This window comes from Empidonax traillii, unplaced genomic scaffold (genome assembly GCF_003031625.1).
Source record: "Empidonax traillii isolate 1590-97213 ecotype Southwest subspecies unplaced genomic scaffold, ASM303162v1 scaffold171:size1303362, whole genome shotgun sequence".
NCBI classification, from domain to species: Eukaryota; Metazoa; Chordata; class Aves; order Passeriformes; family Tyrannidae; genus Empidonax; species Empidonax traillii.
Window position 1 is genome coordinate 854,941 of NW_020955364.1, and position 23,039 is coordinate 877,979.

Below are 23,039 nucleotides of genomic sequence, written 5' to 3' on the forward strand. Positions count from 1 at the left end.
TATGATCTGGTTTGTGCAGTAGCTTCTTATCATGGTTAGCTTTTTGTAATACAAGGCTTTTAGACTTTAAAAGACATTCCACACCCTATTGTATCCTATTGATTTGCCATGGTTAACCACCCTGTAATAAGCTTCATAGTCTGTGTGAGTAGGCACAAAGCAGAACTATATTAATGTTGTTTACAACTAGTGGGCAAAGTATTATTCACAAAACGTGAAAGAAGTCAAACCACCAAAATATTTCAAAGACTTTTTGAATTTTGAAATGCCTTCATTAGACTATGAATATAGCTCCTTGGAAGAAAAAAAAGAAGAATCTGAGCAACATTACTATTTTTTGCTTGTTTTGCCATCTTACTGTTTGGGATTTTTTAATAACTTATACTTTATAGTCAAGACAGCTTTTTATTTTCAGAAGTAAAGCCTGGTAAATAAATATGATAATTTAAAAGAAAATAATTATTTTATTTTTAAAAGAAATCATCTTTTCACACAAAAAAGGAATGAGTCTGAGAGTGTTTTGCAATATGTCAATAACACAAGGTCTTACATCTGCTGTGAAGGCCAGTGGGATAAATTAAAAACTATTTTTCCTGAGCTTCTTAGACAGTGGGACAACAGTTACTCAACAGAGCATGCTCATTATAGTAAAAATGGACAAAACTATCAAGCAAAAATTAAGAGGAAATAATGCAGTGCTTAACCAAAAAGTAGTGGCCGACCGTCTCCATTGACAGTTCTGTCAGCAGCACTGGGCAAATGCCCAGCTGGGTGTTGTGGATGGGTTAATATCTTCACACTTTTTCCTTCCTCACAGCTGCTACGTGCAGTGCTCTGAAACCTGATATTTTTCATCAAAAACTGATTCTTATTTTCCATCTTAGTATACTAATCAATTTTACCATGCAGAGCTTAGAGCATATTAACTGTCAGTTAGTCCTAATTAATACTGAAGGCAGACAGAAAGGGAGAACAAAATAATTGACGTGATTTAATATAAAATGCCTCTCCCAATTTGGTTTCCTTTGTGGAAAACTCTTTGGTCACTGTTCAAAATTTAAGCACGGTCCTGTTTTATGTTTTGTTTCACAAGGTTGGTTGAATGGCAGTTTATTATTCAAGACAATAAATTAAACTTCTCAAAGCCAAAGAGTTGCAGCAGTTCTGGCACAGGCTGTTTTCTGCCAGAAGGAACATGCTCAGGTCTGATTCATACAACTGTTGCCCTTTAACATAAGAAAAATAAAGAAAACCTCCTATATATCTTTTAAGATTCACATTCAAATTTCTTTAGCATAGAAATTGGGATGCATTAAAGAAAAAAGTGAGCAACATTCATGGCAAAACAGATAATGAAAGCTTCTAGGCTACAATACACTGCGTATTACTTCTGTGTAACAGTGAATATCATGGCCTAGTATTAAAGGCTGATTTCAAAGAGATCATGAAAAGTTTATTAGAGTTACAGAGTATTCTGAAGAGAGCAAACTTCTTTGATGTTTTGTGTTTAAATTAAATATAACCAAAACGGGATACAGGAGCATTGCTCTTGCTACAGTGAAATCAGGAAAGGCTTTCCAGCACGCTTCAGTAACAGCTGATTTAGGTCTGGGCTTCATAAGGCTCATGTATAATTTATGTATGTCGGTAATGTGTGTGGATACCTACACAATAGGAATTTAGAACGTTTATGTTGTTTTAAAATATACATAAAAGGAAAATGGAAAAATACGCCTAAGTATATAGTCATGTAATATATAATCTTAGGAAATCCACAGAGGTTCAGAGGTTCTGGTTTTGTAATCAGAAATCTGATTGAAAAATAGCTGAAGCTTTGAGGGGATTTTTGTGGTTGGTTTTTTTTTTTTTGGTTTTATTTTGGTTTTTTATTGTTGTTGTTTTGTGGGGGGTGGGGTTTTTGTTTGGGTTTTTTTGGTTGGTTGGTTGGGGGTTTTTTTAGATTTATTGTTTTAAGTTGCCTGCTTTTCAATATTAGCGATAAAGAGAAAGTAACTCATATTGGCCCCTTCAGATAGGAGCTATTTCAGCCTTTCTCTTTGTGTGCTCTTGTGTATGTTGGTTAGTAACACACAGCATGGAAGCAGCTTTTAGAGGACATGGGGATCCTGGATTAATTATGAAATGATTGTGATGCTCCTGGGTGACTTGTAGTCCCAAGCTGTCAGTTTTCAGCTGACCTGGAGTGCAAACAGAAGAGCTCAGGTTTGCGTGCGATTTCTGTAGCCACTAATGTTCTCCTAGAGATTTAATTTACTAATACGCTTTTTCATTAATCTTTCCAAGCGTATCATTGGGACTAAAGGTTAAAAATCAAAAGGGAGTTTAATATTTTTGGGGGGTTTTTTCCCCACAAATTACAATCCTTTCTTTGAGCACAAATGAAAATACTTTAGAAATAAAAATCCTTCTTAGTACTTTACCCCTTCCTCTGTTATATGTCATTTTCCTGTCTACAAACTGAAGATATTACCTTGGAAAAAGGGCTTTTATGTTGTCTTATGTTACTGTGAAATAGAAATGGCTTATTCAAATGAGGAATTATCCACCTACCGCATTATGGTTCCTACTTTAAACATACAAATGAAAACAGCCGTGCCTCCAGGCACTGTGAGATATTGATACATTCAGACTTATTATTTTTGTAGTGGTTAACAATACCATGCAGAAAACACATTAGCAGGAGGTGCAGTGAGATATTACTGTAATATCTTTTCTAGTAAATACTGTATGTCAAAGATTATTTTTCTGTTGGGCATTTGCCTCTGTGCTCACGTAAAAAGCCTTTGAAGGCTTTTTGACTTGTTTTCTTCTTTTTTAAAGGCTGTGTTCTCTTTTTTTGTCAACATAAGCTTTCAAGATAATTTCTGCCCAGATCTCTTTCATTTTCGAGGGGAAGCTTGGAGCAGCACAGCGAGCACCGGGCCGTGAGGCCAAGCAGCAGGCACTGTCCCTGAAGCAGGGTTGTGTTTGGGGGAGCCGCTTGCCTTCTTCCAGCCGAAGTGCCCTGGCTCTGCCAACACTAGTCTTTGTCCCTGCCTCTTTGCTCACCCTGTAGGTTTGCATTGCAATCCATACCACCTTTTCTCCTGTCTTTCACCCCACAGAAGGTCTTCTGTGCTCCTCAGCCTCCTGACAAGTCGCCGTCAGTTTGCAGCCTGGGGCAGCAGCAGCAGGAGGGTCTTGGGGCACGGACACGCAGACCCAGACACCATCACCTGCACAGGGGCTGTGGCTGTTTGGGTGATGAGGTTATTGGGGACCCTTCCTCCCTGCTGGGAGGCTGGTTGGCAGAGATAATCCAACCTGGGGGCTTTGCATGGTAAAGGGTATTTGAAGCCTGGCTGATAAGAGCTGGGAGGGTGCTGGGGAGGCAGGCGCGGGCAGTGTGGCACTGCCAGAATGTCGCAGCACACCCTGAAAGCTCCACAAAACTGTGACATGATTTCTCTGCTAATTTAGAACTTTGCAACGTATTACCGAGGGCACTGATCTGGTGCTATAGCTGTTTCTGGCTGGTTTTGGCATACATTTAAAACAAATTTTTTAAAATGCATTTCTTTTAACTTCAGTAAATAAATAATTTCATCTCCTTGGGAAGCAGCTGCAGCTAGATATATATAGCTAAAGGAATTAGTATGGCTGCCTACTGAAATTTAAAATGTAGACCAGTGTTCCGATGTGCACACTAATTCTCAGAGACATCTTTAACGTAGCATGGCACATCATCAAAACCAAACAACATTTAAATATCATGAAACAATATAGTAATTCTTCCAACTTCTGGAAATCATTACATAGAGCCTTTGGTTTAGGTGGTACGTTTGCTAGACTATATCCCTTACTTGAAAAGAGCTGGACTTGGTGTAACTAAATATTTATGGAGAGATGTTTTGCATAGGGGAAGGAAGAAATAAGCCTAGTATACAATCTGGAGTTCTACACAATATAAAGGACATGTTTTGAGTATAAAGTATCTACTGGGTAACAGACACAGGAAGTGTGACGGCCAGTGCAGACTTTGGTGGTACCTGGTATTGTTGTTCTGATGTTGATAGTGCCAAATGTTTTTTATGGCACTGGATTCAGTATTTGAAAGCAGCTAAATGAAATAGAAGCAAATGTTATTGTAAAGGAGACAGGATTGATTTTAAACAACAGTCCAAAACAACACTCCCAGAACTATAGAGCAAGAGTTGTTAATACGAAATCAGTCTCACCAGAGATGATCCACCCTTTCATTCTTGCAACTGCATATAGAACAGTTGCTTTTTTTGAGCAGAAGTGACTGTGAGGGAAGAAAGAGCGTGGTCTCTTCAGCATGCAGAGCAGTGTTGCAAGGTGGGTAAGATGTCCTTGAATTACTGGTGTTTGGAGAGCAAATGGAAAGTACACCACAGTTCCCTTGGGAAGACTCCTTAGTCTATTTGATGCTTTCATTGATAATTTGGATGAACAAAGCATCCATTAAATCTGCAGCTGGTGCCAAGAGGAGAGGATTTACATGCTGGAGGCAGCATGAGAATACAGAGTTATCCTGACAAACTGGATCCAGCGTAACCCGGATGCAGTACTGATGGGGACAAAATGAAATGGTAATACAATTAATCCATTGGACAGTCAAAAAAAGCAAGAACTGTGCTGGTCTTTATTGTGTGGGAAGTCAGACCAACTGAGCTCCAGAGATTCTTCCTAGCCAGCATCTCTGGGCAATATCCCTTCAGGAAAGTGGCTGAGTGTAACAGGGAACCACAGAAGGGGCTGTGCTGTTATGAAGCAAAGCAGTCTGACCAGGCATTACAAACAAACACAATACACAACACAAAATGTGCAGAGAAAGGAGCTGGGATGATTGTAGAGAAGATACGATAGCAGCTACAGGAAGGTAAGAGAAGCCCTTCTCTGTGTGCATGGGCAGACTGGTTATGCTGTCACCAGAGAGCCATTATCAGCTTTTACAGGAGCTGAGGAGCTTTATAAAACTAAGGGGAGCTGAGGAATTAATTATCCCTGGAGGTTGTGAAATCTCCACCAAAGAAGCTTCCTAAGAGCAGATTAAATAAATATGTCAAGAGTAGTTGAGTTCAGCTTGATCCTACCTCAGGAACTGGTACAACCATCCTCCTAAGATCGTTTCCTATTTTCTCTCTGTGTTCACAATGAACTGTTATCCAAGATAGAGCCATGTGTTTTGACCTTTTATCTTGTCCCTTTCTTGGTGAAAATTGCTTGGCAGAGAACATTTTGGATTGAAAGTTTCAAGAGTAGAAGGTGCTCTTGGTAGGAGCCAAGCACTTAACTCCTATCAGCTTTGTAAAAATCAAGGTTAGCAGCTCTGTGTGATAACATTTTACATTTCATCTTCCTGCTAACTGTTAGGCTGGGTAATTGTCCAGATGATCAAGTTTAGCATTGCCAAACGTATGCAAAACTCACTTGGCAAAAGACATGTATACATTGGCTGATGTTTTATTTTCCTCTCTCGGTAGTATAATGGAGGGCTTTAGAAATCGTTATTTGGGATAAGAAGGGTTTTACTTGCAGCTTATATGTATATTAAAGTAGCTTAAGGTTTTTAGTACTCCCCATCATTAGCTGGGAAATATGATCTCTTTCTTTTTAATAATTTCTAACCATAATTCAGCACAAAAAAGTTTGGTAGTAAATGATTTCAGAGCTTTAATTATAAGGGTGGAGGGTTTTTCTCCTTTCAGCAGTCTTTCCAAGCTTTTCTGACCAAGGAAGCAATTTTACTAAAACCAAAAGAAAATACTTCTGTAGAGCCGAAGAGAAAGTAAACACTTATTTAGTATCGGCCAGAAACAGTCTAGAAGTATAGGAAAAAGTTCTTGTATCCATTTTTTAACCAGTGTTCCAGTCTTTGTTGATATAAGTGCTGGATTTATTCAACAAGCAAAAATGAAAATAAATCCTGTATTATTAATGGGATCAGCAAAGCAACATAACATAAAATGTAATTATAATAACAATAACTAATTATTAGTATAATGACTAATGGCTATTATAATTAATACATGTTGTTGAGATTGCTGAACTTTGTCTTTATTCCTGCCAGTGTTTGAACTTTGCAGTTTCCTTGTACTCAAGAGGCTGAATTCTGTCCTCATATACAAACATGTAATTTCAGTGAAGTACTGTCACTTGATACATTTTTGTTTGAAAACTGTCTTGCCAACTTTGTCTATCTAACAGTTGATCTGTAAATTTTTAAGGCTTTCTTATTTGCTTTTTTAATACAGCGGCAATTGTTTTGGGTGAGTTTAGAGAAGGCAGCCCCGTGTGTTTTGCATAAATGATACGTTGCAGAGAAGGGATATTCACATTTCTGCATAACAGAATATAATTTATTTTGTGCTTGAATAATTAGGAAATGGCCCTGTGGGATTTATTCAAGAGTCCTGGATTACAAATTTATAGTTTGCTGACTGTTAGAAATATTGATTCAGAAACAGTTTTAGAGAAACCAGCACGCTACTGCAAACATGGTTTCAAATGTAGTACTGTGCTAGTGCAAGTGATGATGCATCTGGAATACCTGGGTGTCTTAATGTCGTTGGCCACTTTAATTCTGAAATTTTAACAGAGTAATAGAGACAGCTTGAAAAAAAAAAAAAGTGTGCATTTTGGAACAAAAAATATTAAAAATTTTTCCTGCAAAAATTTTGACAGGTAGGTGTAATTATATGTAAAAAGAAATATGACATAGGGGAGGGAATGTAAAAATCTTAGAAGATATGCAAGATTCATGGAAAATGTAAGAAAACAAATTCTGCACTGCTATGAATTACTTTTTGTGGGGTTTTTTTAAGTGTTCAAATTCATACTCTTTGCAGTATTTCAGGTACTTTTGGGTCTAAATTCCTAAATAAATAGTTCCATCATCACTTTATTAGTTCAGATATTTTATTTATTTCTTAATTTTGAAGGGTGCTGGGCAGCACCTGAAAACCCTTAGCTTTAATACTTGAAAATCAAGCTCCAGGTCGTTGGTCTCTTCTAATAGACATGTTTTGTGGTCAGCCTTTTCATCACTCTTGTAGACAGGATGGCTCAAATAATCCAGACATCTAGATACCTTACCTCTGACACTGTGTTGCTCTCTAGTTTTGGATGCTAAAAGCATAATAAGGATTACAGGGATAGCAGGTGGGCTGAACTGATTTATAGCAATATGACCTTGCCAGTGTTTACAATCTCATTGTGAGTATTGTAATAGTCGATGTACCACATCAACTCCTATCTTCCTGAGCTATGTGAAAACCTGCCTGGATTATGGATTTCTGTGTGGAAACTGTACGGCAGCACTCCTGCCTGTCATTATTTTAGCGAAGAAAGACCATTTCTGGCTTTCCTAGTTGTGCAAGAGACTGCTGGTGCAGGCCAGCTGTACAGCGGATGTTAAATAAATAATTGCAGAGGACAACTTCTGTTTACTTTTTACATTGCTGACCTTATAACCGGGAATGTTTTGCACGGGATAGAGCTGACTGTCTGACGCAGGCCAATTCCCTGAGCACTGCCTGGAGAATGAGAGCTTCATTCAGCTGCTTTCAATCATCTTACAGCAGAGACCCCCCACGAGCAGGTGGGGGCTGCGTTTTGGTAACCTGAGGACGAGCTGGGGTGGGAGGTGTGTATGTGTACGAGTGGTGAACGGCCCCCACAAAATGCTTTAGTGCTATCTTCACTTTTTGTTTGCACTTCCCAGTGGTTTAAGAAATCTGTAGCAGGGTTATTTACAAAATGGTGTTATCAAATACATAAGCATTATTATTGTAGAACAGGAAGAGGGAAAGAAACTTTCAAACCTGTGCATGCTGGCCTTGTGCATCTCTTACACTGTGTATTTCATAGCAGAACAGAAAACCTCAAATCTGGGTGTCTCTCTAAAAGATGCTTTTATACACAGCTCTCCTCCCAACCTCCCATCTGCATATCTGCTTTTCCCACTGACCCATGAACAAGCCCTTCCTTCTTTGCCTTGATTAGATGATAAAATATTCTGTTTCTGCTGTGGGAAGCTAAACTCTGCAACCTGAAACGCCTTGAAATCTGGAAATTCATAACAGACATGGATTTTGAAGCTCTGGCCCATTCCTGGCCTTGCCTTCCCCATGCCCAGCAGCAGATCCCAGGAGCGAGAGCTGGGGAGCAGCAAGTGCCCGGGCATGACCAGCCAGGGGTTGCTCTGACAGGGCACTACTTGTGTGCTGGGAGGTTCTTAGAGACAGCACTCCAAATTTGGTCAAAATATGAGGCTGAGGCAGCTTCAGGGCTTGTGGCAGTGTCAAGTGAGATGTTCCTCTGGAGAGAAGGAGTCTGTGCCTCCATCCAGCAGGTAGCCGCCAGAGTTGGAAAGTGGCTGCAGCTGTTGGGATATGCTCGCTGCTGTGTAGGCTTGCACAGTGGAATTGCTGGGAACAGTCATCATCTGTGGCTCCTGAGCCTGAAAACAATATATACTGCTGGCTTTTCTTTTTAAGACCACCAGGCAGGTCTTATTTGCATGCTCTATAAAACTTTTTAGAAGAGTTTTGCAACTTACTTAAAGAACAAAAGGTATAACCAGCTACAAAATGGAGCAATCATCAGGACTGTGGCAGATCCCACTCAGCACAACATAAGTCAGGACACTCCAGATGCTGGTGGCACAATAAAGCCCACGTACAGGATCAGACCATGCCCCCCTCAGCCATGTCAATGTATTTCACAATGTGACATCCCCTGCTTGCTGAGCCCCTCACACCACATGGACTCCTCGGTATCTTTTATGGGTCCTCAGGATCTCGCAGGTTTTTTGGGCTGGGGTCCATGTTGTTTTGACTGTCCTTGCACCCTGACTCTCATCCATAATCAAATTTACAGCAAACTGTGTTGTAAGTGCAAGTCAGAGGGTAAGCGATGGAAACCACACGGGAAAACAAAAGGCACCTCAGCTCTGAAGCTGAGCACTGGTGTCAGCTTGTGCTGGCAGGGAGTCGTGTCATTACATAATGATGCACTTATCCAAACAGCGTTTTGTATTTTGGGAGACAGATGTGCCTTGCAGTTGCTAGTGGAAGTTAAATGTTGAATATGAAACCCATTCGTTTTCTCTTAGTCATACTTTGGATTTAAGCAGATGTTTTCCTAATTTGTGGTTTTCAAATGTAGCATGCTGACAAGACATTTATCATTGACTACAACTTCATCCATGCAGTTTAGCAAATTGGCCAATTATTAACAGTGAGGGTTGCATGATGCATAGCTCCTGCTACTTTGAAAGGCCTCAGTTGAAACTCAATACGTTTTTACAATGTAAATTAATTGAGCTTTGGACCACATCCCTGTTGTGTAAGTGCTCTCTGCTCTCATTGTCAGAATGAACAGCCATTTGTAATGCACTGAGTAGTTGTGCTGTCTGTGAGCAGAGGTCCTGGTGGTGGAAAGTGAAAGATAACATTTTTCTGGTAGGGGCATGGAAATGGCTGATGGTGTCCACATGCAGGCAGCATGATATATAGAGAGAGTGTGGCCGTGGAATGATGTAGCTGTGTGGAGACCAGGCTCACTTTGCCACAGATGCTGCAGGAGGCAACCTGAAGGAGTGCAGGGAGAGCAGTAAAACCAGGGTGGGTGCAGCTGCCTGGAAGTTAGTGCTGCCTAGTATTTTCCATTTTGCTTGCTTGTAACTTTGCTAGACTTTCACAGAATCATAGAATGTCTTGGGTTGGAAGGGACTTGAAGATCATCTAGTTCCAACCCTCTGGCAGGGACACCTTTCACTAGACCAGCTTGTTCAGAGCCCTCTCCAGCCTGACGTTGAACACCTCCAGGGATGGGGCACCCACAGCTTCTCAGGGCAACCTATGCCAATATCTCACCACTCACTTTACCCATATTGGTTTGGTTTGTTTTGTTTTTTTTCTTGTTTGTTTGCAAGGTTTGACAGGGTGGAAGGAGGGAATTTTGGTGGTGGTGGTGCTGTGAAGTGGTAAGATGTTCCAAAGGTGCTTCCCAAAGCAAGGAACTACCATATGGCTGAAAATGTCATCTCCTATTTTCTCAGCTCTGGAATTCAAGCAGGCAATTTAGTCATCATTTATTCATCCTATGTATGAGACTTGAAGGAGAACACTGAGTGCACCTCTCATTTCTAGAAAGTATAAAGACCTTGATTTTCACCATCTAGCACTGCAGAAATTTTGCCTTACATTCCAGCTGAACAGGGGAAACTCTTAAGGACAGACTGTTCAGCTTCTGGCAGATCTTTTTTTTTTTTTTTTTTTTGGTCTTCTATATTTGCATCTGCTCAACAGGGAAACTATATACTTTGTTACAGAACAGGCTGCTGTGGAGATTAATTACATGAGAACTGTAAACAAAATAAATACCTGTGGTATATTTCATCTTGCTTTATGCAGCCAGATGTGCTGGTTGTGAAGTACCTATGGGGCTGGCTTTATAGTCCCATTTGATGTCCCTTTCTTCACAACCCCCTGTTCTGTGGGAAAAGGGAATAATGGTAACATCACAAAACCAGTCAGGAGCAGTGATGTCTCAGCAGGGAGGCTGGAAGTTGCATGAAGTGCAAAAAAGGGGAAAAATTGTTGATTGGAGGATGGTGTGGGAGGGCCTGTGTGGCCTCTGTTCTTGGTCTGCCTTAAAAGCATGAGCCCTGGGGGTATTTAAAATGAGTTGAAGGCCTGATCCAGAGGTTGATGAGGGATGCAATGAGGGCTTTAAAGTGAGATCTTTGGCATAGTTTTCTCCCCTAGAAGCTTTGTAGCTTTTTGATTGAAATGGTTGCAGCAGCAGATGTGGAAGGGAAGATGGCTTGTTATGGATGTGTTCTCAATCACCCCACTTGCTTTCCCTGGGCTTAGGTAAGCTAAATCTCTGGAAGAAGCTGTGTATCCCATGCTGGGCTTTAAGATGAGTGTAGGTAGATGTGGGGGTGAATTTGGCTAACCCAGATCCTTATCCCTTGCAGCGCTGCCAAGCTCCTGGAAAAGAGCCCGTTCTCTGTCGGCGCCCCGAGCCCCCTGCTCCCCTCGCCGGCGAGCCTGCAGCTGGCCCAGCTCCAGGCGCAGCTCACGCTCCACAGGCTGAAGTTGGCTCAGACGGCCGTCACCAACAACCCGGCCGCTGCCACCGTCCTCAACCAGGTGCTCTCCAAAGTGGCCATGTCCCAGCCGCTCTTTAACCAGCTGAGGCACCCTGCCGTGATGAACGCCCCACAGGGCCACGCCGCGGGGCCGCCGCAAGGGCCCGGCATCGCTGGCACGAGGTTCCCCTCCGGCGGCATTGCCTTTCCTGCCCAGAGCCCGGCCTTAGCCACGCCAGGGAGCGGCCTGGGGCCTGTCCCGGCCCAGGCCCCCAATGCCATCGTCATGAGCCCCTTTGGAGGTGTCATGGCTCCAACCTCTGGCCAGCAACCTGTGGTGGTGGGCCTGAACAAGGCGGGTGCCTCCACGTCCACTGCCGCAGGGGGCTTTTATGAGTACAACAAGCAAAACGCCGCCACGGCCACCCCTCAGGCGTATGCCTCGGAGGGGGACCAGTCCAGCCAGCACAGCTTCCTCTCTGGTGGGACCCACACCGCTGCCTCGGCGGCAGGGCCGCGCTATGAGGGTCACTTTGGGGCTCCCAGCCAGCTGCAGCACGAGGCGTCGGCACCATTTCCCAAGGAGCCCTACGGGGCGGCGGCGCAGCATGGGGCAGCACGGGCCTTCCCCAGCGACCCACACGCCAGCTCCCATCCGAAAGGAGATCCCGGTCCCGTCTTGCATGGCAGTGGTACAAGCAACCAATGGGAAAATATCCCTAATTTCCCCAGCCAAAACAAGCCTGACCTCATGCCCGGTGACAGCCTGTGGCCGTCAGCGAGTCAGCAGCAGTATGAAATAAGAAACGAGCTGTACAACCCCGAAGAGCCGACACCTGACACAAAGTTCAGCGCTGCCGCCCCCCCCGCCTTTGGCCGCCTCAACCACAGCGCGCAGAGCTTCGGCAGCCCTCGCATGAGGCAGAAGGAGGAGCGGAGCAGCGGCGTGCCCGACCTGACCGCTCGCTCCCTGCCACCGCACCAGCTGGGCGACTTCCGCGGCGTGGCCCCTCTCCACTTCCCCCACGTCTGCGCCCTGTGCGACAAGAAGATCTTCGATCTGAAGGTGGGTGGTTTTAAGGCGTCCCTGGGGCACAGCTCAGACCCTTGAACAGGCTACAAGGTGGCTGATCTGGCCATCAGCTCCTGCCACCCCTCGCCACCAGTGTCCATCACAGCCGAGGTGCCCTGAGAGAAGCAGAGACAAAGAGTCATAATTTGGCTTAGGGTGTTGTGCATCTGTTTCATGGCAGTTACTGGGGTTTTGAGATCTGGTTTTGTTCCGCATCTTGCCGTGAAAGATGATGAGATTACAGCGCTGGCAATGAGGTCTGGGCTGAGGTCACAGCTCACCTCATGGGCCCAGAGCGAGGTGGGGAGGAGCTTGAAGCTGATCCCCCAATCCTCAAGCCACTGTTGTAACCCCACATCTGCAGTTTCATCTGCTTCTCCCTTTCTGATCCCAAGGGCTTCTCCCTAAGAACCTTGTGGAAGCAGCTTGATTACACAAATCAGCACATTTTTTGATAAAATTATTTTAATAATTCCTCTGTAGAGATCTCTTCCTCCTAGTATGTCCCAGGAAAATTTAGGGCTCAAGGTCCACAGCCACTTTGGCCTGGAAGCAAAGAAGCTGCTCAGCACATATGTTGCACACCGTGTTCCCACTTCTCTGTTATACTGCCAAGGGAGCTCCAAATTCAGCCTCACCCTCGAGAAGCAGCTTCCCAGATCCCCAGAGAGCCTGTGTGCTAAGTCATGTTATATAGGTCAGGTCTGGAGAAGGCCTCTTATGTGGCCCTCTGAGCCCCACAGCCATCCATGGGCTTTGGCTGGAGTTGTTCTGCTCTTCTGGTGAGCCCTGTACAAGTCCCTGTGACCTTTTCCATCATATCACAGGACCAGCACCTAACCACAAAGGCATGTACTCTCATGCTCATGGTGGCCTGACAATAAAATTACAACAGCATGTGTGTAGGAAGGAAAATGGACAGCAAATGAAATCTTACCTGATACTTACACACCCTGGGGCTTTGGGATATTTGAATATATTTGCTTTCACGTTTCCCAATTACTCTTTTAGCAACTGCTTGTTAAAGGGTTTGCTGTAGTTACTGCAGCTCCAGGGCTGGGCCAAAGTAGCTCCTGTGTAGGGAATGCTGGGCATTTCTTCTTTTCATTAAGCATTTAAAAAGAGCAGAGGAAATGTTATTACAGTAAGTTTCAGTGGGTCTGTTAGGTGATGTTTGATGCACTGCCTCAGTTGGATCATAGAAGCGTAAATAGCTGAATGTGCCTTGACAAATGCTGCTAATATATTGAAATAGTAAGCAGCCTTGTGGCTGCCCTGAGTACTAGCACCTTCTTTATGGATGTTGCAGGAGTTGAGGGTGCTTAGCACCTTGCAGGATGAGCTCTTCAGCTAGAGTGAAGTAACTTAATTAATTGAAATATACCAAATTTTAAAGTAAATACAGAGAAGCTCCCTTTTTGTAAAGTAAAATATAATTTAACCTACAAATAATGAATCAGGATGAATAATAATGCACTGGATGCTTGGCTCCAACATCACATGGTTTGATCTTCAGCATGTCAGTATTGGTTTTAGAATAAGGTAAACTGAACGGAGAAATAATCTCTTTTAAATTTGTCTCAGGATTTTTCCTGTGCTCATCATCTCTTTGTTTCAACATAGGACTGGGATCAGCACATTAAGGGAAGTCTTCACATCCAAAAATGTATGGCTTTTTCAGATAAGTAAGTATTATTTTAGAGTCACTCTTCAAACTGAACTGCTAACAGAGCATCGCTTAATTCAGTGGCTTTACACTGGGAATTTGCTGCCTAATAATTAAGCTTGAATATTTATGGCACATTATGCATGCTTCTAAAGTTCTTTTCTTTCTTTTCCAGCACTGGTATCCGGTGTATGTTAAGCTCAGCAGATGGAACATTGCATTTATCACCAAATAATGCAGCAGTTTTCAATCCATCTAGTATCGAAGGTAAATGGTTGTATGTGCAATAGTTAAAAACACTTCTAGTAGTTGAAAGGGAATTCAGTCTCTGGGGAGAAGTGGGCTATTTAAATGAAAAGTGATAAAAGTTTCCAAGGAAAAATTTTGATAGGTTGTGCACAGAAAGGCTAAAAGCCAATACTGTGCCTTTCTAAGTATGAATTTATTTTTCTTTCAAACAGTGACTGGTTTTTTACAGTACAACAAAACAGTGTATAATTTGGTGTAGAGGCTATGAAATTACTTATTATGTAAATGGGGCACTGCTTATCGAGCACATTAATGCAATTGATATTAGTCAAGATTTTCATGTGTGTAATCCGTTGTTTAGATTATCCACCAAATGTCGGTGCATCTTTTATTGCCACGCCAGCAAGATCCTTTGGCCAGCCAGGTCCTACGTTTTCTTCTCCTCCATCAGGGGTAAGAGTGAGTACCTAAGCAAACTGATCTCTTTGTTAAGATTCTTGTAGGAGTCACTTCTGCTTACCAGAATTTAAACGCTGAGGGCTTCCTTTCAGACAATTATCTGAATATTCAGTCTGTTATTTCAACTTCCCTGCAGCTTTTTTATGCGTTTGATTTTGGGGCCAAATAGGAGCTTGATTGTAGTTTTTGTTTTGGTTTGTTTGTTTTCCAGTGCTAAAAGTTGTTTTCTTGTCAGGGAGATTTGGGCAGGTGGGTAAATGGTTTTGTGTGTATCCCACTGACCTTTCTCACCCATTTTCTGAGTCTTTTCAACTCAGGGAGGTCAACTTCAACTTGGAATTAATATTTGGATTAGTCTTTAGTTACTCTCAGTATCTATCCCATCAAGCAGCCTTCCATCTCTCTGGTTATTTATTTGTATCAGTCGTTCTCTGCCTCTCCCAGACTGGGATCCTTCTCCCAGGCTGCAGTAGTGGCAAAGATAGTGGCTGCAGCTTCACTGTTACACACCTGGAGGTCCCGGATCAGTTCATTATACTGGATTCACTTTGCCTTAGTTTCTTTTAGTGTAGTATTTATATCAACTGATGCCACTGCTGGCCTGTCAGCAAGTTTGCTTTGGTGTAGAGCCTTCTAGGTGTACTAGTCCCCACCCTGCATTCAATACAGGTCCCCAGTTATATTACTTGAATTCCTAGCTCTGATCAAAAAAATGCTAGGAAAAACCCCCAACATTAGAAGTGGTTCTTACACTGACAAAACAGAAAGATTTTAGAAGTGAAAAAAAAAAAAAAAAAGGGGGAAAATAAAAGCGAATCATATTCATAATGAAAATACAAAGTTGTTAGGTTAAAATTAAACTCGTCACATATCAGAAAGCTGCAGCTAAAGCTGGAGACACCAAGGACTCATGTTAGGGCGTTCATGGAATAGCAGCAGTAATCCAGGGATTCAAGTTTTCACCTTGTTAGCTTTTGTGTATGTATCCTGATGTGGTCCCAGACACTCTGGAAAGCCAGGCTGGGTTGTGTCCCTGTGCCACTCCAGTTTGCATCAGGCATTGCTTACAGAAAGGTCACCCAGATTTCCTTAATCCAACCAATTTTCTACCGTGCAGTTTTACTGTGCAAGAGGTTATTTGAAGGGTTTTAATTTCTGCCTGTCACAGACACTGTGTGTGCAGGGGAGCAAAGAGCAGAGCTGCTCATGACAGCTGCCACCAAGGTCAGAGGTGGAGTAGCAGCGGGTGCAGAGGAATGTTCCTTTTCATCATGTCTGTCAACTTCTCAACAAATGAAATTACTGCTAATACCAGTGTCATTTCTCCTTAGAATCTGTCACTATTTATCATTTAAGCTGCCTGCAGAAATCCTCCTCCTGAATGACCTGTAGTATTATGAGAGATAAAAGAAACAATAACTTTGATTTTCCTGTAAATCCTCTTTTTCTTCAGAAGCTCGTCAGATGAACAGGGAGCTATATTAGAGGTGTTAAGACTGAGTTTGCCAGCTGTCATTCACTCTGCAACCCAGGTGGCCTATAATTTATTACACCTTTGCACGGCAGTATTCACTTTCAGCTAAGCTGCTGCCATTTAACTGAGCAGTGGGAGATTATACTTGACCCTGCATGTAATCATAAACAAAGTGTTCAGATTTCTGGAAGAGCTTGCTCTGTGCTATCCATCTGCAAATAACTCTATCCGTCTTTAAAAGGCAAGTGCTACCAGTCTTGACTCGGGCATGGAGAGACATTAGCACTGGGGGGATGAGATTGGCCATTTCTTATTATCTTTAAAAAAAAATTCATGTGAAGCTTTAGAGAGGGATAGAGAACTTGAAAAACAAGAAGCAAACAGACAAACAAAGCTGTAATAATTTGGTGAAATAATATTTCAAATTATGTGAGGTGCATTTCACTGCTGTGCATCTTTTTTTTTTTCTTTTTCTTTTTTTTGTTTTCGAAATAGCCATGCAACTGCATTGGTAAATGCCCCTAGACATCAGTTACAAAGTAAGTTAGCAGAATCTTATTGAAAAATACATTCAACACCTGGCACACGACTTTAGCTCCTTTAACTTCCTGATTGTGGATTTGGAAGGTGTATATTCCTTTTCTGGCTGTGATTTATGGCCCTATTTAATGAATGGATCCAATTTAACTGCAATCAGCTGACAAGATCATTGCTTGGTACAGCCTGTTGACTTCTGGCAGGAGTATGTGACCACTTCTTAATCATGAATTACAGCAGGTTTATGGCATAGCATTTTAATTTAAGCCATTGCCAATTGTGAGGAAGTGGTAACAACTTACAGTTGTTTGATTTAATGTACTGAGGAGCGTGTGTTGGAACATGGGCTCTGGAGCCAACACAGAGAACAACTAAATCTAGTCCCACAGACTCTTAAACGCCATCTTTTACCAGATCTAACAAAATAAACAGAAGATGCCCAGTAACCTGGCGTGTTCATACAGTGAGACTGCATTTGCTGTTTCCTTTTCCTCTGCTAGCTGTAGTTGTGTTCTTCTGTTCTGTGCTACGTGCTGCCATGCCAGATGCGTACAGACATCACTGCAGTTCAAGTGGAGTTGAGTTGCTTCATCTTTTTCTCGGTATTAGGTCTTTGTTATTTTTCTGCTAGAGAAAATATCTTACTTGTGGACTTTTGCGCTTATTTGACTTACCTTACCCACCTGGGCAGGCTCTGTGAGATGCAAGCTAAGTAGCAGACCACTGTATAATGCAGGGTCTCGCTGCAGCAAAAATACACAAATGGTTAAGTGGGGAAGCCTGGAAGGAAGGCAATGGGATGAAGGTGTAAATAAGATAACATTAGCTCTGTAACTTGTGAACTTGCTGACAAGCCAAACATTTGTGATGGCTCTGGTGAACTTGATCCCACAAGATTACGTGATTTGCATCTTCCCTTGAATGGCACAATTTTAATTGAAGGTAGAGTTACTTCTTCAGCAAAATCCTAACAGCAGAGGTCATGAGCATGGAAGTAGTCTGGAAAGATTTAATCCTGTGTGACTGATGTGTTGCTTGTCATTAGCTGGGGTAAATTAACTTTCTCTCCGGGTGTACCCGATGCTTCTTTGCACAGAGTGTGTAGAGCTTGCTTTCCATGTCAGGGAGATGGGCAGTTCTTTGGGAACTGCCCCAGCACTCCAAAATAGACTTCCACCCTTGGAAAATGATTACCACTCCGGTGCTATGGGCCTGTGCCAGCCCAGTCTGGGAGATGTGCCTCGCTGTGTGTCCAGTGGTCACTGTGCCCCCAGGGCAGAAGTCCCTCCTCCTGCGTGTTGTTGCAATGAGAGGGGGAGGTAGACAGTTTTCTGACTCGAGGTAGAGCTGTGTGTCCCCTCACAAGTTAAATGAGATCGCTTTTACCCCTGGCCCAGTGTTTTCCACTATGGCAGAAGAAAGATTTAAACTCCCTGCTGTCCTGAACACCTCTGTAGTCACCTGAACTGATTTCTAACATCCATAAATTGAGCAGGGACTGCAGTGAGCAGTTAGTTTTTGCAGCAATATCATTAATCCTGTTTGAAGGGGAGCATCTCTTCTAGAAATCCTCTCTAGACTTTGTAATACCTAGAGATGGAGACTCCATGGCAACCTGCACTACAGCTAAAACATGTAGTTCTAAACATTTGTATTTCTAAACCAGGATGTTAAAATGCAAGTTTTTAAAGAAGAATATTTGTCCTCAATAACAGGTACGCAGAGCAGAGCATTTTTTGCAGAAATGTAATATCTAATCTAGTAGATTGAATATCTAAGATAAAAACATTGGTTTGAATTGTTTTATTTCCCAGTTTGCCCAGAGGAAATCTACACTGGGTCGAGTTGTTCACATCTGCAACCTCCCTGACGGAAGCTGCACGGAGAATGATGTCATTAACCTGGGCCTCCCATTTGGAAAGGTCACCAACTATATCCTCATGAAATCCACTAATCAGGTACTGTGCATTTAGGGCACCAGTATTGACATCTATTGGCTTGAAGACAGAGTGTTTGGGGAAAATCTCTTATTTTTTGATAGAAACTTATATATATAAAGCCTATTCCTCAAGTGAAAAAAAAAAACAGTTGATGTTCACAGAATGAGATGAAAACAGACACAAACATGGCCACTGCCTCATAGTTCTTGTTCAAAAAAACCCCAGAAATTTCAGTGAAGAAGTGTTGTAAAACTGTACTTTTAATAATATTTTTTTTAAGGAGATAACTTGGCTGCCTTCTCTTAGCCATTTAATAGGGTTGCTTTCAGACTTGTCTTATTTTTCATCATAGCTGAAGTCTACCCTAAGTAGCTTAAATGTATCAGTAGTGTAAGCTGGTAAGAGTAGAATATCTTCTCTCGCATACCTGCAGCAAACAATATGGATGGGCATAGAATTCACACCAGTGGTCGGTGTTTGAGGTTGTAATGTTTCAAAATCACTGAACCATAGAATGGTTTGGGTTGAAAGGCTCTTAAAGACCATCTGGTTCTAACTCCCCTGCCATGGACAGGGACGCCTTCCATTAGACCAGGTTGCTCAGAGCCCCATCCAGCCTGGCCTTGAACACTGACAGTCAAGAAAGATTAGATACCAGTTATTTAGTTTTTAGCTGAACTGGCTGCTAAAGTCACATATTGGCCTTAGGAGCTGGTTTGAAACCATTTCTTGCAGTTAAAAGAAGGCTGAGAAATGGACCGAGTGTCACTGTTTCAGCTTCAGGGCTGGAAAGCTACCCTGTTTTGTACTATCAAGACATTTTGCACAGGAGGAATCTAAAGGAAAATTATTTCACTGCCTTTTCTCTCTTATACTTTGTATTTTTAATAATGTAATAGATTGTAAAGTTCTCCCCATTTGTGCTAGGCCTTTCTGGAAATGGCTTACAGTGAAGCAGCTCAAGCCATGGTACAATACTACAAAGAAAAACCTGCTATGATAAATGACGACAAGTTACTAATTAGGATGTCTAAAAGATACAAGGAATTGCAGCTGAAGGTAAGATAGTTATTCCTGATTGAAGTTTCTGAGTTTCTGTGGTATGTCCTAGAGAATACATCTAAAAAAAAATCTTTGCTGATTACTGATCTCTGATTAAAGCTTTAACATTATGGAAAAAGAAACTAAGAAAGATAAATTAACAAATGTATGTTAATGATCTTTTATACTTGGCTTCTTGGTTTTGTTCTCAATTTTAACTCTTGGAAGAGACCTCATTTTCTCTAGTCCACTCAAACCATTTAAAAAATCCCTTCTGAGCTTCCCTCTGAATGGGCTCCCCAGATTGCTTGGTCTAAAAAAGGTCTAAAGCACAGCCATGTGTAAGATACAACATGTCAGCAAAATAAGGTTGTCTGGTCCTTTCAGTCAGGCATCAAGCCTGAAGCGACTTTTTTTTCACTGCTTGCATGCTTGAGCCATAGTACAACCTTGATACCAAGCAGTGATGGCAGGACTAAACAACACCACACTGATTTCTTATTTCCTTCTTGTGAATGACCTACATTAAAAAACAAGATTTTTTTTCATATTGCCTTCCAATAGCCTTTAGACTTTCTGTAGAGTGTGTAACACTTCTGTTGTAGACACCTGGGTGATGTCCAAAAATCACTGCGCTCGTGAGCATATTTATGAAGGCTTATCTACTGCCATGGGTAATGCTAAGAGGGTGTTTTTATTTCATGGTAACTTGGACCAGGACTGGTAATGTAGAGCTTAAAAGGTCCGTATTGTATTAACAAACATGACACAAAGTTGTTTTTTAAAACAGCTCTGTAATGTTCCAATTTAAGAGGCTTTTATGTGCCTTGAGGAAAACAAGGAGCTCAGATGGTTTGGTCTAATCTTTGGAAAAGTCTCTTTCTCTCCTGTATCTGTATAACGGTTTAAGGGAACTTAAAGGAGTTGCCAAAAGTTCATAAACCAGGGCAGTCTTTCCAAGTGTGGTACAGTGAGGGATCCAGATGTTAGGTGGTGCAGGCTGTGCATCTTGACATAGAGGCAGGAGTTACCGAGGAGAGGTGGTGGTTTGCCTAGATTTCAGGAAGAATTTTCTGCTCTTCCAATGGCAGTTGTTTCAGGTTATGGAATTACTTTGCTCTGCACAAGCAAGAAAGCAAACAAATAAAAGCACAATATAGAAGGGGGAATATGCATGAGCTCTTTACCACTACAAACTGCTGAGCCCCTGCATGATTATGTTGCTCAGCTCTGCATGCTCCAAGTGTTTGACAAATTGAATGCACTCCAGCCTGTGTAGCACATTCTACGTAAATGATCTTGAATCTTAAGTAATCAACACTCCAGTACACATCTTTCTTGCACTTGGCTTTTCTGAAGCTCTCCTATCTAAGCATGGTCTTTTAAAGCTATCCTACAGAAAGAACTAACTCTGAGATGAGGAGAAAGCAGTTCATTCCCAGAGGATGAGAGATAGGCTGCTATACATATTTAATTCTATACTAGAAAAATTGTCTGTTTTGCCTCCTCTTAGATCCAGTTCTTAGAAAATTCTCTGTAGTGATTGTGTAACAAGGAAGGGCAAGCCAGTTTTCAAAGCCTGTCCTAGCAGCCAAGTATGAGGAGACAGTGCTACAACGTAATGGAGCAAACTTTCCATTTGTATCATTTTACCGCTTTGATCGTGTTATTGAGAAACCAGCTGCAGAAAAGAGTGTAACCACAACACTGAAACTAAATATTTCTGAGCAATAATATAATTGAATGCATGGATACTGTTTCTTGAAGGACAAATCACATGTATTCGAGAGTAGTGCAGCATGCTAAGCATGCTTCTTTGTTTTTATTAGAAACCAGGTAAGAATGTGGCTGCTATCATCCAGGACATCCACTCGCAGAGGGAGAGGGACCTGCTGCGTGAAGTGGACAGGTAAAGTTTCTCCACAGTTTGGAACTGGAAGTCTGTAAACCTGTAGGTAGAAGCAGCATTATCCCTGTGCTTCCCTCTCCTATTTCATTTGCTTTCCTAATTTGGATTTCACTTATAGAGTAGTATGTATTTTTATATAGTCCAATGGTAGGTACAGGACCCGTATAATGAGATCAGATTGAAACTGTGCATGTTATGAAAATAAAAGATCTCTTTCCTACTGACGATGATGACTCAGAAAGTACGCCTGGCATGTGAAGAACGCAGAAATGAAGCTGTTCCACTCTCCTCCCTGTTGAGTGAAAAGCGTAAAGGGTGGGGGTGCTGTGAGACCTGCTGGGAAGGAACTGGTTCAGATTAAAATGAATATGGGTACATTTCTGATCTGCCTGACTTCTGGACCTTCCAGCAAAATTGGAGAGGAATCACAGTCCTAAAACATCTCTTTTAAACAGGTGGCCTTTGTCACTTTTGTCCCAGAGATGCCCTAGCTAGTGAGTATTCAGGGTGCAGACATTAGGGTCATTGTAAAGGTATTAACGTATTATAAGCTTTTAATGCTAAACCCCTATGAGACGCTTTTAAGAATGAATGAATATATTCTTGACAGTTCTGTGGGAATTTAGTTAAGCTCTGTGGATATGACACTGCCTTTTCTCCTATTCACTGTGTTTGCAGCTGTGCAGTGCATGTCTGTGAAAGGCCTGGGGTCTCAGGTTCACAGTCCCCAGGGCAGTTTCCTGTGAGCTTCCAGTGTACAAGAACTTGGTAGCCAACAGTGGGTCAGCCAGTTAACAGCTGCCTTTTCCCTCTGCAGCAGGTATGGCATGGACAGGCCCCGCTCTCGCAGTCCCATCAGCCGCTCCTTGTCACCCCGATCCCACACTCCCAGCTTTACCTCCTGCAGTTCACCACACAGCCCAATGGGGACCAGCAGGACCGACTGGGGAAATGGGAGAGAGGCATGGGATCAGTCCCCATATTCCCGGCGGGAAGAGGAAAGAGATAGCAGAGAATGGCGAGAGAATGGGGATGAGAAGAGGGACAGGACTGACACATGGGTACATGAGAGGAAACATTATTCCCGACAGCTGGACAAGTTTGATTTGGATGAACGGCTTGAAGGAGGCAGAGGACACCGAGAAAAATACTTAAGGACTGGTTCCCCTGGCTCCCTTCACCCTTTATCTGGCTACAAGAACAGGGAGGATGACTATTACCGAAAATCCTCTAAGTCAAAATCTGACAAGTTTCAGAGGCAGCTGCAGGATGTACCTGGGAGATCTAAGAGAAAGGAAGAGGCAAAGCTAAGGGAACGCAGGCATTCTTACAGCGAGGACACTGCCAGGGAGGAGGTGGCTGAACAGAAGCACAGCAAAACATCTGAGGGCTCCAGGCAAAAACTAAGTGAGAAGAATAAGGTGAAGAAAGGCGAAAAAGACCAAGAAGAAGATGCTGCTGCTGAAGACAGTGATGTGAAGGAAACCAAACCACCAGAGAATGAGGTAAATAGAGATCTTAAAGTGTATTTAAAAGACAGTAAATGCTGAAGTAATATATTTTCTGA

General features: G+C 42.4%; 1 protein-coding gene across 3 annotated transcripts in view; it reads left to right on the top strand.

Annotated features, from left to right (window-relative positions):
- Positions 1-23,039, top strand: part of RBM20 (RNA binding motif protein 20) — a 70,329-nt gene that overhangs the window by 31,963 nt on the left and 15,327 nt on the right. For 2 of the 3 annotated variants that reach the window (XM_027885738.1, XM_027885740.1), the window contains exons 2-9: positions 11,012-12,191; positions 13,821-13,882; positions 14,039-14,130; positions 14,474-14,565; positions 18,397-18,540; positions 19,450-19,581; positions 21,393-21,472; positions 22,290-22,977. In XM_027885738.1, coding sequence (XP_027741539.1) covers positions 11,012-12,191; positions 13,821-13,882; positions 14,039-14,130; positions 14,474-14,565; positions 18,397-18,540; positions 19,450-19,581; positions 21,393-21,472; positions 22,290-22,977 — 2,470 coding nt within the window. The remainder of the gene's footprint in view (positions 1-11,011; positions 12,192-13,820; positions 13,883-14,038; positions 14,131-14,473; positions 14,566-18,396; positions 18,541-19,449; positions 19,582-21,392; positions 21,473-22,289; positions 22,978-23,039) is intronic. The other variant, XM_027885739.1, reaches the window with a different exon arrangement.